The sequence below is a fragment of the Schistocerca serialis genome, chromosome 5, assembly GCF_023864345.2.
Source record: "Schistocerca serialis cubense isolate TAMUIC-IGC-003099 chromosome 5, iqSchSeri2.2, whole genome shotgun sequence".
NCBI classification, from domain to species: Eukaryota; Metazoa; Arthropoda; class Insecta; order Orthoptera; family Acrididae; genus Schistocerca; species Schistocerca serialis.
Window position 1 is genome coordinate 625746093 of NC_064642.1, and position 13394 is coordinate 625759486.

The 13394-nt window shown below is 42.2% G+C and overlaps 1 protein-coding gene across 1 annotated transcript in view; it reads left to right on the top strand.

Moving 5' to 3' along the window:
* The window catches only part of LOC126481381 (trypsin-7-like), a 138461-nt gene that overhangs the window by 74396 nt on the left and 50671 nt on the right, over nucleotides 1–13394 (top strand). The window contains exon 2 of the mRNA XM_050105095.1: nucleotides 3453–3579. Coding sequence (XP_049961052.1) covers nucleotides 3453–3579 — 127 coding nt within the window. The remainder of the gene's footprint in view (nucleotides 1–3452; nucleotides 3580–13394) is intronic.

Consider the following 13394-nt stretch of genomic DNA (forward strand, 5'->3'; position numbering starts at 1 on the left):
GACAGTTAGGAGAAAAATAACAAGTTCTCTTATAATGTGACGTATTTATTATAAAAGTATTATTTCCACACACATATGGCAAGAAACAAACAAATAAATCAATGTGAAGGATGAGCTTGGATATTTTTTACAAGATTTTGAATTTTTGGCTGAATAGCAGAAACTGCGCAACGTAAATCATTGGCAATACTGAGTTTGCTTCTAAGCTTATTTTTTATCGGCACTACCGCTGAAAATGCTCTTTCGCACAAATAAGTGCTTGAAAATGGTAAATACAGTTTCAATGTTTGTTCTTCTGTGCTGGGATACACCGTGAGATATTTCACCCAAAATAAAGGCTTATCCATCTTCTCAAAGTCGTACTTCGCAGCAGAATCATTTTTAATTTCTAAAACTTCCTCTTGTAGTCTGTCTGGCAACACATCCACGTCAACGTGAAATGGATCCGTCGCTAACCTATAATTAATTTTATCATCACAACTGTTAGGGAAGTATCGTTCGAATTCATCAATGAGGTGCTGCAAATGGTTCGATATTTTACTCTTAGTATCAGTATCCTTAAAATGGTTGTGAAATCGGGCTTCTTCCAGGATTCCAAGCAATCTGGGAAAGCAGGAATAAGTGCAGGCTAAAATTTTACGTTTCCATAGTTGCAACTTATCAGTAAACGCTTTGATGGCATCCCGATGAGAAATTATGTTTGACTCTCCACCTTGTAATTTCAAATTCAATGTGTTTAAAGATTCGAAAATATCTGACAGATAAGCCAATGCAACATGAACACCGGGCTTTCTAAATTCAATTCAGTTTGTTTGTTATTTTCCAAAAACTGCATCACTTCGTCTCGAAGTTCAAATAATCTTCCTAGCATATTTCCTTTTGAGAGCCAGCGTACTTCTGTATGAAATAAAAGTGTTTTATACTCTGCTCCCAAGTCTTCACAAAGAGCCGTAAATAACCTGGAATTTAACGCACTCTTTTTAATACGACTCACGATTTTGATGCACAATTTCAAGACATCATTGAGTTCCTTTGGAAGTGTCTTAGCTGCCAATGCTTGACGGTGTATTACACAGTGGATAGCAGTAAAACTAGGTTTTTTTTTCTCTTACCATCTGCACGAATCCTGAGCGACATCAAAGCATTGATGTGGCGCCGTCTGTGCATACGCTATCAGTTTCAGCCATGATAACTCATTTTTACGAAAGAATTCAGAGACGGCTGCCATTATATGAATTGCTTTTGAAGTTGTCTGTAACTCTGTAGAAAACTGCAACTCTTCTTTAATTGCTTCATTTTCTATATAGGGAACGGAAACTAGCAGTTGGCAACAAATCGCAACGTCGGTACTCTCGTCTAACTGTATTGCGAAAAACTGCGATTGTTTGACGGCCGTAATTAATTGATTTTGTATGTCTTCAGCCATATCATCAATCCGACGTTTCACAGTATTGTCAGAAAGCGGTATTTGTTAAAGCTTTTGTTTACTTTCTGACCCAAGAACAATATCAGCAGCTTTCAACAAACAGGGTTTGACTAGTGTCTCTCCGATAATATGACTTTTCTTGGCCCTTGAAATAAGTAGCGATAACCCATACGAGGCTTCCAGTACCTTTTCTGATGTCTGAGCGAAAGATCCAGCAGTGTCCAACTTCATCAGCTTCAAATTATCACATTTTGCAGCAAAAAATTCCTTCGGCTTCTCTTTCAATGCACCATGCTTTGCCCACAAATGGAGTTCCAGACGAGAAGGTCTCATGAAATCATTGCTCAATACCTCATAGCAAACAACACATTGCGGCTGGTCAACGCCATTTTTTTTGTATAGAAGCAAAACCGTATTTGATATAATCATCATTATATTTACGTTATTTCACGAAACTCATGATGAAGTTAAAAAAAAGAAAACAAGAAGTTAACAGTATAATTTCGCACTAACACTGATTTTACTGAGGCACAACTGTGAAAGATTTCAGAAAAATCCAATACATCAGATGTGTAAACAACTGCAAGCAACCACCTGAAATAAGGAAAGCTACTGTCATCTGTCGCCACCTCAGATGACTGCCTGCGAGGAGTGGAGCGCAGAACGGGGAAGCCCAGCCGCAGCGTAGGTAGTCAGTGCACTGTCTGTCTGCGACCTGGTGGCCGAACAGGGCTCTTGCTGGGAGAAACGGGCTTTTCCCGGATTAGGGCGGTAACAGCCCACAGGCACCCTAAGAATTTGCTACCTGTTCTGCGGTGCTGTTTTGAGCAGTGCAGCCTGGGGTTTTATGCGAAAATCGTTTTCGTGCCCCTATCTTTCGTTACTTATAAACGAAACGTTATAACATGAGACAATATCAACGAATTGGTTGTCAAATTTCACAGTAATTAAGTAAGGTCATGGATACACCTCACACATCCCTGGAGACTGTGTACAGTGCCAAGCAGTTATCTCTGTACTCGTACCAAAAGAAGCCATTATCGCATCAAAGAACGTACACTAATTTCAAACGAAATTATGCCGTATTTCAAAACGGCAGAAGAAATATAACTGTTTTGTCAGATAATTAATCCAAATGAAAGAGCTGTAGCACTAACTGTTCGAAAAAAAAAATAGCCTCACTAATGGACTTCATTGTCTACCTAGCTGGGTTATATTTCATTGTTAGCACTCACGACAATGTTTCCAGAATGGCGTGAAGTACTCTGCTCAGAACGAACACTTGTGCTAGTTTCGCAATCACGTCGTGCACATTTTTCTGGTGAGAAAGGGCATAACCCTGGCGTCCAAATTACGAACCCGCCAGTTCAAAAAAATGGCTCTGAGCACTATGGGACTCAACATCTGAGGTCATCAGTCCCCTAGAACTTAGAACTACTTAAGCCTAACTAACCTAAGGACATCACACACATCCATGCCCGAGGCAGGATTCGAACCTGCGACCGTAGCGGTCGCGCGGTTCCAGACTGTAGCACCTAGAACCGCTCGTCCACCCCGGCCGGCCCGCCAGAAGTAAGTTGTTTACAAATCTGATATATTAGAATTAACGCATACCGCCTTCGTAATTTTGAGAGTTTCTGTATGTGACATTCTAAACGTGACATACTGAACGTTATCTTCAAAAGCTGTATGTTCTAGGATATGTTATAGAGATAGGATTGCGGGAAGTTGGACGCCAAACGATTGCATTTAGCACCATAATCTATCATTAATACCTGCACATTCATTTTTATTCCCCTGCTTAGGTAAGCATTGCTTGTCAGTTTACATACTGACGTCCGTTTCTATACATTTTTCGAAAAAGACTTCCAGTCTCTCATAACGTGGCAAGATATGTAACAAAATGCTTTCTTACAACTAATTCGTTCCGGGAAGAATAAGACTCCTACCGTTTATCGCTGATTTTTATCTTTTATCCATGCCCATCTCATAAGCCTACCAGAAACTTTACTCTCTACTGTTTCAGGTTGATGGTTCGGGAACGAATGCAGTGGAGCCATCTACCAACGGTAGCACCAACGGTAGGACACTCTTTGGCGTCTTTTCGAGGCCAAGCTCGTTGCAGAATGCAGCACCTCCTACATGTTCCTGCAGTAAGTTCACTTTTAATCCACGTCTATCTCTAATGTCGGCACAACGTGAAGTGATTGTAAAGAAACAAGCTGAGAGATATTTATGCATCTTATCATTCCATAAAACATTATACAACAAAAGTCCGGCAAATCAGTCATTCATGGATCACATTCAACACACGGACAGGAACTGTGTAACGAGGTGGCCTAATGGTAAAGATATGGACTCGATTCAGTATGGGCTGTTTCTAGAAGATATTCACTGATTTCACTAAATCACATCATATATACCGTTAAATAGTAAGTATAGGCTTACATAGTTAATAAGTAATATATGTAACTAAATTTCAAAAACTTTATTGACCCAGGGAAAACTTGTTTAATTTATTGCTGCACATTAGGTTTAACGGGGAGCTCAATGGTTATTGGTCTGAAATGAGTTCGGGAAACCTTCTACAAATCACACGAAACCAGTCTGTGTTCTAGATGGCAACTGTTTATTCAGATGCGCAATCAAATCGGAACTGACTCACCTCCTCTCTCGAAAGTAAGCATTTAACCCACATTACTCGCTGATACATATATTAAATGTCGCCACTACACGAAAGATAAAGCACATAACTTCAAACAACACTCGCTTGCGCCGTAATCACTACTCTACAGATAGGGAAGACAAATGATCGTCTTCGGTTTATTGGAAGAGTTTTGGGAAAGTATGATAAATCTGTAAAGGACACCGCACATCAGACGCTAGTGCGACCTATTCCAGAGTACTGCTCGAGTGCTTTTGGGAGCTGCAGCAGGTCAGATTAAAGGCAGGTATCGAAGAAATTCAGAGGGGGGCTGCTGGATTTGTAACTGGTAGTTTAGAACACCAGGCAAGTTTTTCGGAGACGCATTTGGAACTCACAATCGAATCCCTCGAGGGAAAGCGACGTTATTTTTGAGGTACATAACTGAGAAAATATTGAGAACCGGCATTTGAAGCTAACCGCAGAACGATTCTACTGCTGCCAACATACATTTTGCCTAAGGACCAATAAAATAAGATATGGGAAATAAGGGCTCATACGGAGGCATATAGACAGTCGTTTTTTCCTCGCTCTATCTGCGAGTTGAACAGGAAAGGAAACGACTAGTAGCGTACAGCGTATCCTCCGCCACGCACCTTACAGTGGTTTGTGGAGTATGTATGTAGATGTAGACGTAGAATTATATATGAGGCAACGTGTGTAACAGTACCAGAGATGTGTTTTGTTGTCAAAGATATCAGTTCATGCATATTGTTTTCAGTGAGTTGGGTTCTGATGTCCTTCTCTCTTTCTCGCTTTCCTTAATGGATACTTAACATGTTCAAAATAGTATGAATTTGTACTGTCACCGAGAACCAAGTGCAAAAACTTCTCTTCATCTAACATCATTCAGTTACCATACCAGTACGGCGGTTTCGAAAAACTGAGTGATTCTTGACCTGTCGCCCTTAGCTCCCCCAACTGTCACCTTTTGCAACTGCTGCTTCACACGACATTACAATACGCTGCCAGAAAAAAAGGAAAGAAAAACAGTACACCATTTTAGAGGTTGCCAGTTCACTGAAGACTCATTGTTGCAACAGTGCAGAATGGAGTACATGAAACGCTTACATTTATAGATGGCTCAAAAAAATGGTTCAAATGGCTCTGAGCACTATGGGACTTAGCTTTTGACGTCATCAGTCCCATAGAACATAGAACTACTTAAACCTAACTAACCTAAGGACAACCATCCATGCCCGAGGCAGGATTCAAACCTGCGACCGTAGCGGTCGCGCGGTTTTAGACTGCAGCGCCTAGAACCGCTCGGCCACCCCGGCCAGCTTACATTTACAGATCAATAGCATAAGCAGTTCTGAGGTGCCAGATATCGACCCATGCTGAAACCCACATATCAGTACATGGTGTAGCCTCCACAGGCGTCAGTGCAGATGCTGACTTTGGATATCCAGTTGATCGTACAGAAGGCGAACACTGTCCAGGAATATTTTATGCCACATCTTCTCGACCTGTTCACGTAGTTCTGTAAGAGTTGTTGGTTGATGAGTGACATGAGTCACTACTCCTCCCATCACATCACACATATGTGCTCGATTGGAGGCAAGTCCAGAGATTGTGCTCGTCAGGGAAGCTCCTGCACGTTTTGCAGAGCACGTTCGGTTTCACGGGCAGTGTGTGGGCGAGCACTATTATATTGGAACAGCACATCACCTTCCTGGTGCAAAAACAGAAAAATAATTAGTCTAACAACACTCTGCATGTACCGAGTGCTGGTTAGCCTCCCATCTAGAAACAACAAAGGTGAACGAGAATTTTAGCTTATTGTAGCCCAGACTGTACAGCCTAGGGTGAGGCCAGTGTGTCTCGGATGAATGCACCCTATGAGACAGCGCTCACCAGGTCTACATCGTGTGTACAAACGACCATCAGTCATACGCAAGCAGAATCTGCTATCATCGCTGAAGACCACGGATCGCCACTCAATCTTCCAAGTGATCCTCTGACAGCACCAGTCGAGCCGCGCACGTCGATGCTGTGGCGTGTGTGGAAGACGGGCTAAAGTGTGCGTGCCCGTAGTCTCACTGCAACGGTTCGTGTGACGTGTCTGGGTTCATAAGCCCTTTTGTCTGTGCTGTGGTAGCTGTACGATCTGCCACTGCTTTCCTTACAATACGAAGATACTGGTGGGCGTCTGCGCTGCGTGGACGTCGCACTGCATGGACGTCCACAGCCTCTTCTATGGGTGCGAGAATGTTCACGTGACCACTGATATTAGCGTCAATGCACAACTGACGTAGCATGTCCACCTTGTGTGGCAATTCTCCGAGAGAACCATCCCTCCACTTGGAAGGCCACAATTTTCACCCTTGCAAACTCGGTTAGCTGGCTGTAGGAAGCATCAGTGCATCTCCGTGATATGATTGCCTGCTTGCTTTACACGTTTGCATCACAGTGAGCCTTCAGGCCGTGAACATTCCCTATTAAAGGGTAGACACAGATGGCGCTCTGCTAGCTATCCCACTACGCTATCCGTTGGCGGACGACGTTGAAACCATTACCAGAACATCCACTATCCTCCAAGTGGCACATGTCGTCATCGGATCAAAATCGACGTCATTTTTCCAAGTGTACTAGCTTCTTCCTGGCAGTGTAGATGTTGCGGCAACTGTTGCCCATAATCCACATGTTACCTCCAGTGATGAGAGTAAGGGTGTTGTCACCTGGCCCGCGCGGTCGCCTGATTAGACGCCACTGGACTCAATTTTAAAGTCTATGGACGAGCCCTGAAGACTCAAGATCACAGTTTCCAAACTTACTTGCATTAGCGACTGCAGAAGTGTTGTGCACTGCACGGTGAGCATTTTGAACATTTGATGACATAAATGAAATTTTAGGAAATGTTTATGATCACATTCTTTTGTGATTTCTTATTTGTACACGTCACTGATATAATATTACAATGTAAGTGTTTCCTGACATTATACTAAAAGTTATTATTTAACAATACTTATTCCTCAGTTCCTTGTTTCACAAGTTATTCAATTTTTGACAGGCACCTTTCTTTCAAGGTTATGGTAGAAACGAGAGCAGAGTCCGGCACGGAGGTTTTAGACTTTTCAAGACATTCTAAAACATTTATTCTTTTAATAAATTTCGATTTCTAGATTTCTCAAATATTACAGATACAGTGAAAAACACATAAAACACAAACAAGAATGCATTGTAATTCATGTGCGAAAAATGACGTCATCCAAGTGGTGGCCGTTCTTGTCCAGCCATTGTTGCACACGAGTGTAAAAATTGTCCATACACCTTTCAAGCACAACAAGGAAAATTTCTCGAGTACTGACTTCTGAAAGAGCGTCACGAGTCCGCAGTTTTTCAATGTGAACCCGAGATTTCAGGTAGTCCCACAAGAAAAAATTGTTCAAATGGCTCTGAGCACTATGGGATTTAACTTCTGAGGTCATCAGTCCCCTAGAACTTCGAACTACTTAAACCTAACTAACCTAAGGACATCACACACATTCATGCCCGAGGCAGGATTCGAACCTGCGACCGTAGCGGTCGCGCGGTTCCAGACTCTAGCGCCGAGAACCGCTCGGCCACTACGGCCGGCAGTCCCACAAGAAATAATCGCACGGAGAAAGATCTGTAGATCAAGGAGGCTAGTCCACATCCCCATGCAAAGAAAGAAGGCGACCTAAAAATGTTCCTTTTCAACAGCCATGGGTTGTCTTGAGGTATGGGAAGTAACTCCACCCTGTTGAAGCCACACTTTATTGAGGACAGTCTTTTTATCTTCTCAGTTCTGGCATAAAAAATTCTCGCAACATCGTGAAGTACCGTTGTTAGTAGACAGTCACAGTGCGTAAATTTTCTCGGAAAATGTAGAGTCCAGTGATATAAAATCGGGCTAATCCGCACCGCACATTTACTTGCTCACTATGCAGGGACCTCTCGTGAAGTTCCCGTAGATTATTTTCCGACCAGTACCGGCAACCTTGTTTGTTCACAACGCCCGATAAGTGAAAGTAAGCCTCGTCACTCATTAGCAGAAAACCGTCAATTTCCAAGGTTTTCGGCATCCTTTCTGAAAACATATGCCGCCGTACACAGTCATAGTTGTTCAACCACGATTATATTAAAAGGGTAAAAGTGGAGGTCGAAGTGCAAAATGTGGTTAACTGATCTGTCTGAAATGCGCAAAGCGCGAGCATTTTGTACAGCTAAGCGCCGACGACTGTCCTCGACAGCTTGTCGAACTTTATTGATGTTTTATGCTGTTCTAACTATCAGAACACCTCCCCGAGCTGTTCCAGGTGTTACAGTTCCTCTCGTTCTGAAATTGTTGAACCACGTTATTATTGTTGGGCGAGGTGGGACAGCATTGTGTCGACCAACGCTGAACAGATTGTAAAATCTTCGATGCGTCTGCACTGCCGAATGACTGGTTCCAACAAAAGTGCCGTAAACGAAGATATGTTGTTCACTTGACATAAGCTCCATGGCTACTGAAATGAGAACTAATAACGAATGTATATCAACCATAGCGAGAGCGTTAGTTCCCCCCATCACTTAACTTATGGCGGACTCTAAAACGTAAAACCTCCCTGCCTGACCTTTTAGTTCACAGGTAAACGATGGAATGAGCCCATCTTTGTTTGCAATCTTCTGATTTTGACAAAGAGCAGACACACCTTATATTGGCAAGCTTCACTTTAAATCACCAGCATAATATATTCTTGTTGTTGTTGTGGTCTTCAGTCCTGAGACTGGTTTGATGCAGCTCTCCATGCTACTCTATCCTGTGCAAGCTTCTTCATCTCCCAGTACCTACTGCAACTTACATCCTTCTGAATGTGTTTAGTGTATTCATCTCTCGGCCTCCCTCTACGATTTTTACCCTCCACGCTGCCCTCCAATACTAAATTGGTGATCCCTTGATGCCTCAGAACATGTCCTACCAACCGATCCCTTCTTCTAGTCAAGTTGTGCCACAAACTTCTCTTCTCCCCAATCCTATTCAATACCTCCTCATTAGTTACGTGATCTACCCACCTTATCTTCAGCATTCTTCTGTAGCACCACATTTCGAAAGCTTCTATTCTCTTCTTGTCCAAACTAGTTATCGTCCATGTTTCACTTCCATACATGGCTACACTCCATACAAATACTTTCAGAAACGACTTCCTGACACTTAAATCTATACTTGATGTTAACAAATTTCTCTTCTTCAGAAACGATTTTCTTGCCATTGCCAGTCTACATTTTATATCCTCTCTACTTCGACCATCATCAATTATTTTACTCCCTATATAGCAAAACTCCTTTACTACTTTAAGTGTCTCATTTCCTAATCTAATTCCCTCAGCATCACCCGATTTAATTTGACTACATTCCATTATCCTCGTTTTGCTTTTGTTGATGTTCATCTTATATCCTCCTTTCAAGACACTGTCCATTCCGTTCAACTGCTCTTCTAAGTCCTTTGCTGTCTCTGACAGAATTACAATGTCATCGGCGAACCTCAAAGTTTTTACTTCTTCTCCATGAATTTTAATACCTACTCCGAATTTTTCTTTTGTTTCCTTTACTGCTTGCTCGATATACAGATTGAATAACATCGGGGAGAGGCTACAACCCTGTCTCACTCCTTTCCCAACCACTGCTTCCCTTTCATGCCCCTCGACTCTTATAACTGCCATCTGATTTCTGTACAAATTGTAAATAGCCTTTCGCTTCCTGTATTTTATACCTGCCACCTTCAGAATTTGAAAGAGAGTATTCCAGTTAACATTGTCAAAAGCTTTCTCTAAGTCTACAAATGCTAGAAACGTAGGTTTGCCTTTTCTTAATCTTTCTTCTAAGATAAGTCGTAAGGTTAGTTTTGCCTCACGTGTTCCAACATTTCTACGGAATCCAAACTGATCTTCCCCGAGGTCCGCTTCTACCAGTTTTTCCATTCGTCTGTAAAGAATTCGCGTTAGTATTTTGCAGCTGTGACTTATTAAACTGATAGTTCGGTAATTTTCACATCTGTCAACACCTTCTTTCTTTGGGATTGGAATTATTATATTCTTCTTGAAGTCTGAGGGTATTTCGCCAGTCTCATACATCTTGCTGACCAGATGGTAGAGTTCTGTCATGACTGGCTCTCCCAAGGCCATCAGTAGTTCTAATGGAATGTTGTCTACTCCCGGGGCCTTGTTTCGACTCAGGTCTTTCAGTGCTCTGTCAAACTCTTCACGCAGTATCTTATCTCCCATTTCGTCTTCATCTACATCCTCTTCCATTTCCATAATATTGTCCTCAAGCACATCGCCCTTGTATAAACCCTCTACATACTCCTTCCACCTTTCTGCCTTCCCTTCTTTGCTTAGAACTGGGTTGCCATCTGAGCTCTTGATATTCATACAAGTGGTTCTCTTCTCTCCAAAGGTCTCTTTAATTTTCCTGTAGGCAGTATCTATCTTACCACTAGTGAGACAAGTCTCTACATCCTTACATTTGTCCTCTAGCCATCCCTGCTTAGCCATTTTGCACTTCCTGTCGATCTCATTTTTGAGACGTTTATATTCCTTTTTGCCTGCTTCATTTACTGCATTTTTATATTTTCTCCTTTCATCAATTAAATTCAATATTTCTTCTGTTACCCAAGGATTTCTATTAGCCCTCGCCTTTTTACCTACTTGATCCTCTGATGCCTTCACTACTTGATCTCTCAGAGCTACCCATTCTTCTTCTACTGTATTTCTTTCCCCCATTCCTGTCAATTGTCCCCTTATGCTCTCCCTGAAACTCTCTACAACCTCTGGTTCTTTCAGTTTATCCAGGTCCCATCTCCTTAAATTCCCACCTTTTTGTAGTTTCTTCAGTTTCAATCTGCAGTTTATAACCAATAGATTGTGGTCAGAATCCACATCTGCCCCTGGAAATGTCTTACAATTTAAAACCTGGTTCCTAAATCTCTGTCTTACCATTATATAATCTATCTGATACCTTTTAGTATCTCCAGGATTCTTCCAGGTATACAACCTTCCTTCATGATTCTTGAACCAAGTGTTAGCTATGTTTAAGTTATGCTCTGTGCAAAATTCTACAAGGCGGCTTCCTCTTTCATTTCTTCCCCCCAATCCATATTCACCTACTATGTCTCCTTCTCTCCCTTTTCCTACTGACGAATTCCAGTCACTCATGACTATTAAATTTTCGTCTCCCTTCACTACCTGAATAATTTCTTTTATCTCGTCATACATTTCATCTATTTCTTCATCATCTGCAGAGCTAGTTGGCATATAAACTTGTACTACTGTAGTAGGCATGGGCTTTGTGTCTATCTTGGCCACAATAATGCGTTCACTATGCTGTTTGTAGTAGCTAACCTGCACTCCTATTTTTTTATTCATTATTAAACCTACTCCTGCATTACCCCTATTTGATTTTGTATTTATAACCCTGTAATCACCTGACCAAAAGTATTGTTCCTCCTGCCACCGAACTTCACAAATTCGCACTATATCTAACTTTAAGGGGCTCCGGAACGCCCTATACTTGCAATGATAAAATAACGCTTATAAACTACATCTTTCCTCACAAAGTATTTGAGGTAGGAAGTTGAACTTTTTACAGATTATTTATTGGAATATGGGCTACAACTTAACACAGGGATTTTACAAAATTTTAGTTAAGTTATTAAAGATGATTTTTTTTCAATTGTCATGACAATTCACAACATTTTTTTGCAATTTTTTATTTATATATTCAAAAATATACAGTTTTTTGGAAAAAGGCTGTGTTAAATTATGCAGAAGCTACTGTGTAACATTTACTGAAAGTTTGAAACAAATATGTTTGGAAGATCCTTAGAAAACATGTAATTAGTATGAGAAAAAAAAAGTTTTGCGAATCGAGCGACAAAGATTGGATTAACTTTTTAGTGCATTCCAGGTCCCTAGGATGGATTATCTTCATCCTCTGCAAACTCCTCCTCCAGCTTCCTCTTGTTCCTCCTCCTGTTTACTCTTGCTTGTATTTCTAGACTCTTTACAGCCCTGTCTGCAGCTCGAAGGCGTTCCTTGTCTAAAGCAAGCATCGCTCGTTGTAGTGTTCGTAGATTTTGCTACCATTTTCTTCAGTTGCAGTTATTGCAACACTGTTCCAAAAGGTGGTCATGTATGAACACTTATCACATTTCAGTTGTATTTCACAAGCAAGTCCTACGTGCTTTATTATGGAGACTTCCAGACCAACTTCACTACAATGAATACATCTTACACAGTTTGAAAAAATTCCTTTGAGAACCGAAATATCAAATATTTCATTCACATCCGATTCACCCATAAAACATTCATAGTTTTCACTCATTGAACCAAGCTTCTTCTGTGAAGTATTTTCTTTCCCACTTTGACTGCTATGGGCAGGTGTACTTGAGAGGTTAGGTTCACTCACTTGGTTATCGTCTTTATTGTTTACAGTAATAACACATACCTTTGGCTTTCCAACATTTCTCCTTTTCTTAAAAGCCTTTAGAGGGTTTCTAATAACTTTACTTTTACTCATTATTATACTTCAACAAAACAGAGACTCAAGAAACAGAATTAATTACGAATATTTTCGAGATAACGACAGAGTAAATAAACATGAAACAATCGACAATCACACCAGCGATATACACTCCTGGAAATGGAAAAATGAACACATTGACACCGGTGTGTCAGACCCACCATACTTGCTCCGGACACTGCGAGAGGGCTGTACAAGCAATGATCACACGCACGGCACAGCGGACACACCAGGAACCGCCGTGTTGGCCGTCGAATGGCGCTAGCTGCGCAGCATTTGTGCACCGCCGCCGTCAGTGTCAGCCAGTTTGCCGTGGCATACGGAGCTCCATCGCAGTCTTTAACACTGGTAGCATGCCGCGACAGCGTGGACGTGAACCGAATGTGCAGTTGACGGACTTTGAGCGAGGGCGTATAGTGGGCATGCGGGAGGCCGGGTGGAGGTACCGCCGAATTGCTCAACACGTGGGGCGTGAGGTCTCCACAGTACATCGATGTTGTCGCCAGTGGTCGGCGGAAGGTGCACGTGCCCGTCGACCTGGGACCGGACCGCAGCGACGCACGGATGCACGCCAAGACCGTAGGATCCTGCGCAGTGCCGTAGGGGACCGCACCGCCACTTCCCAGCAAATTAGGGACACTGTTGCTCCTGAGGTATCGGCGAGGACCATTCGCAACCGTCTCCATGAAGCTGGGCTACGGTCCCGCACACCGTTAGGCCGTCTTCCGCTCACGCCCC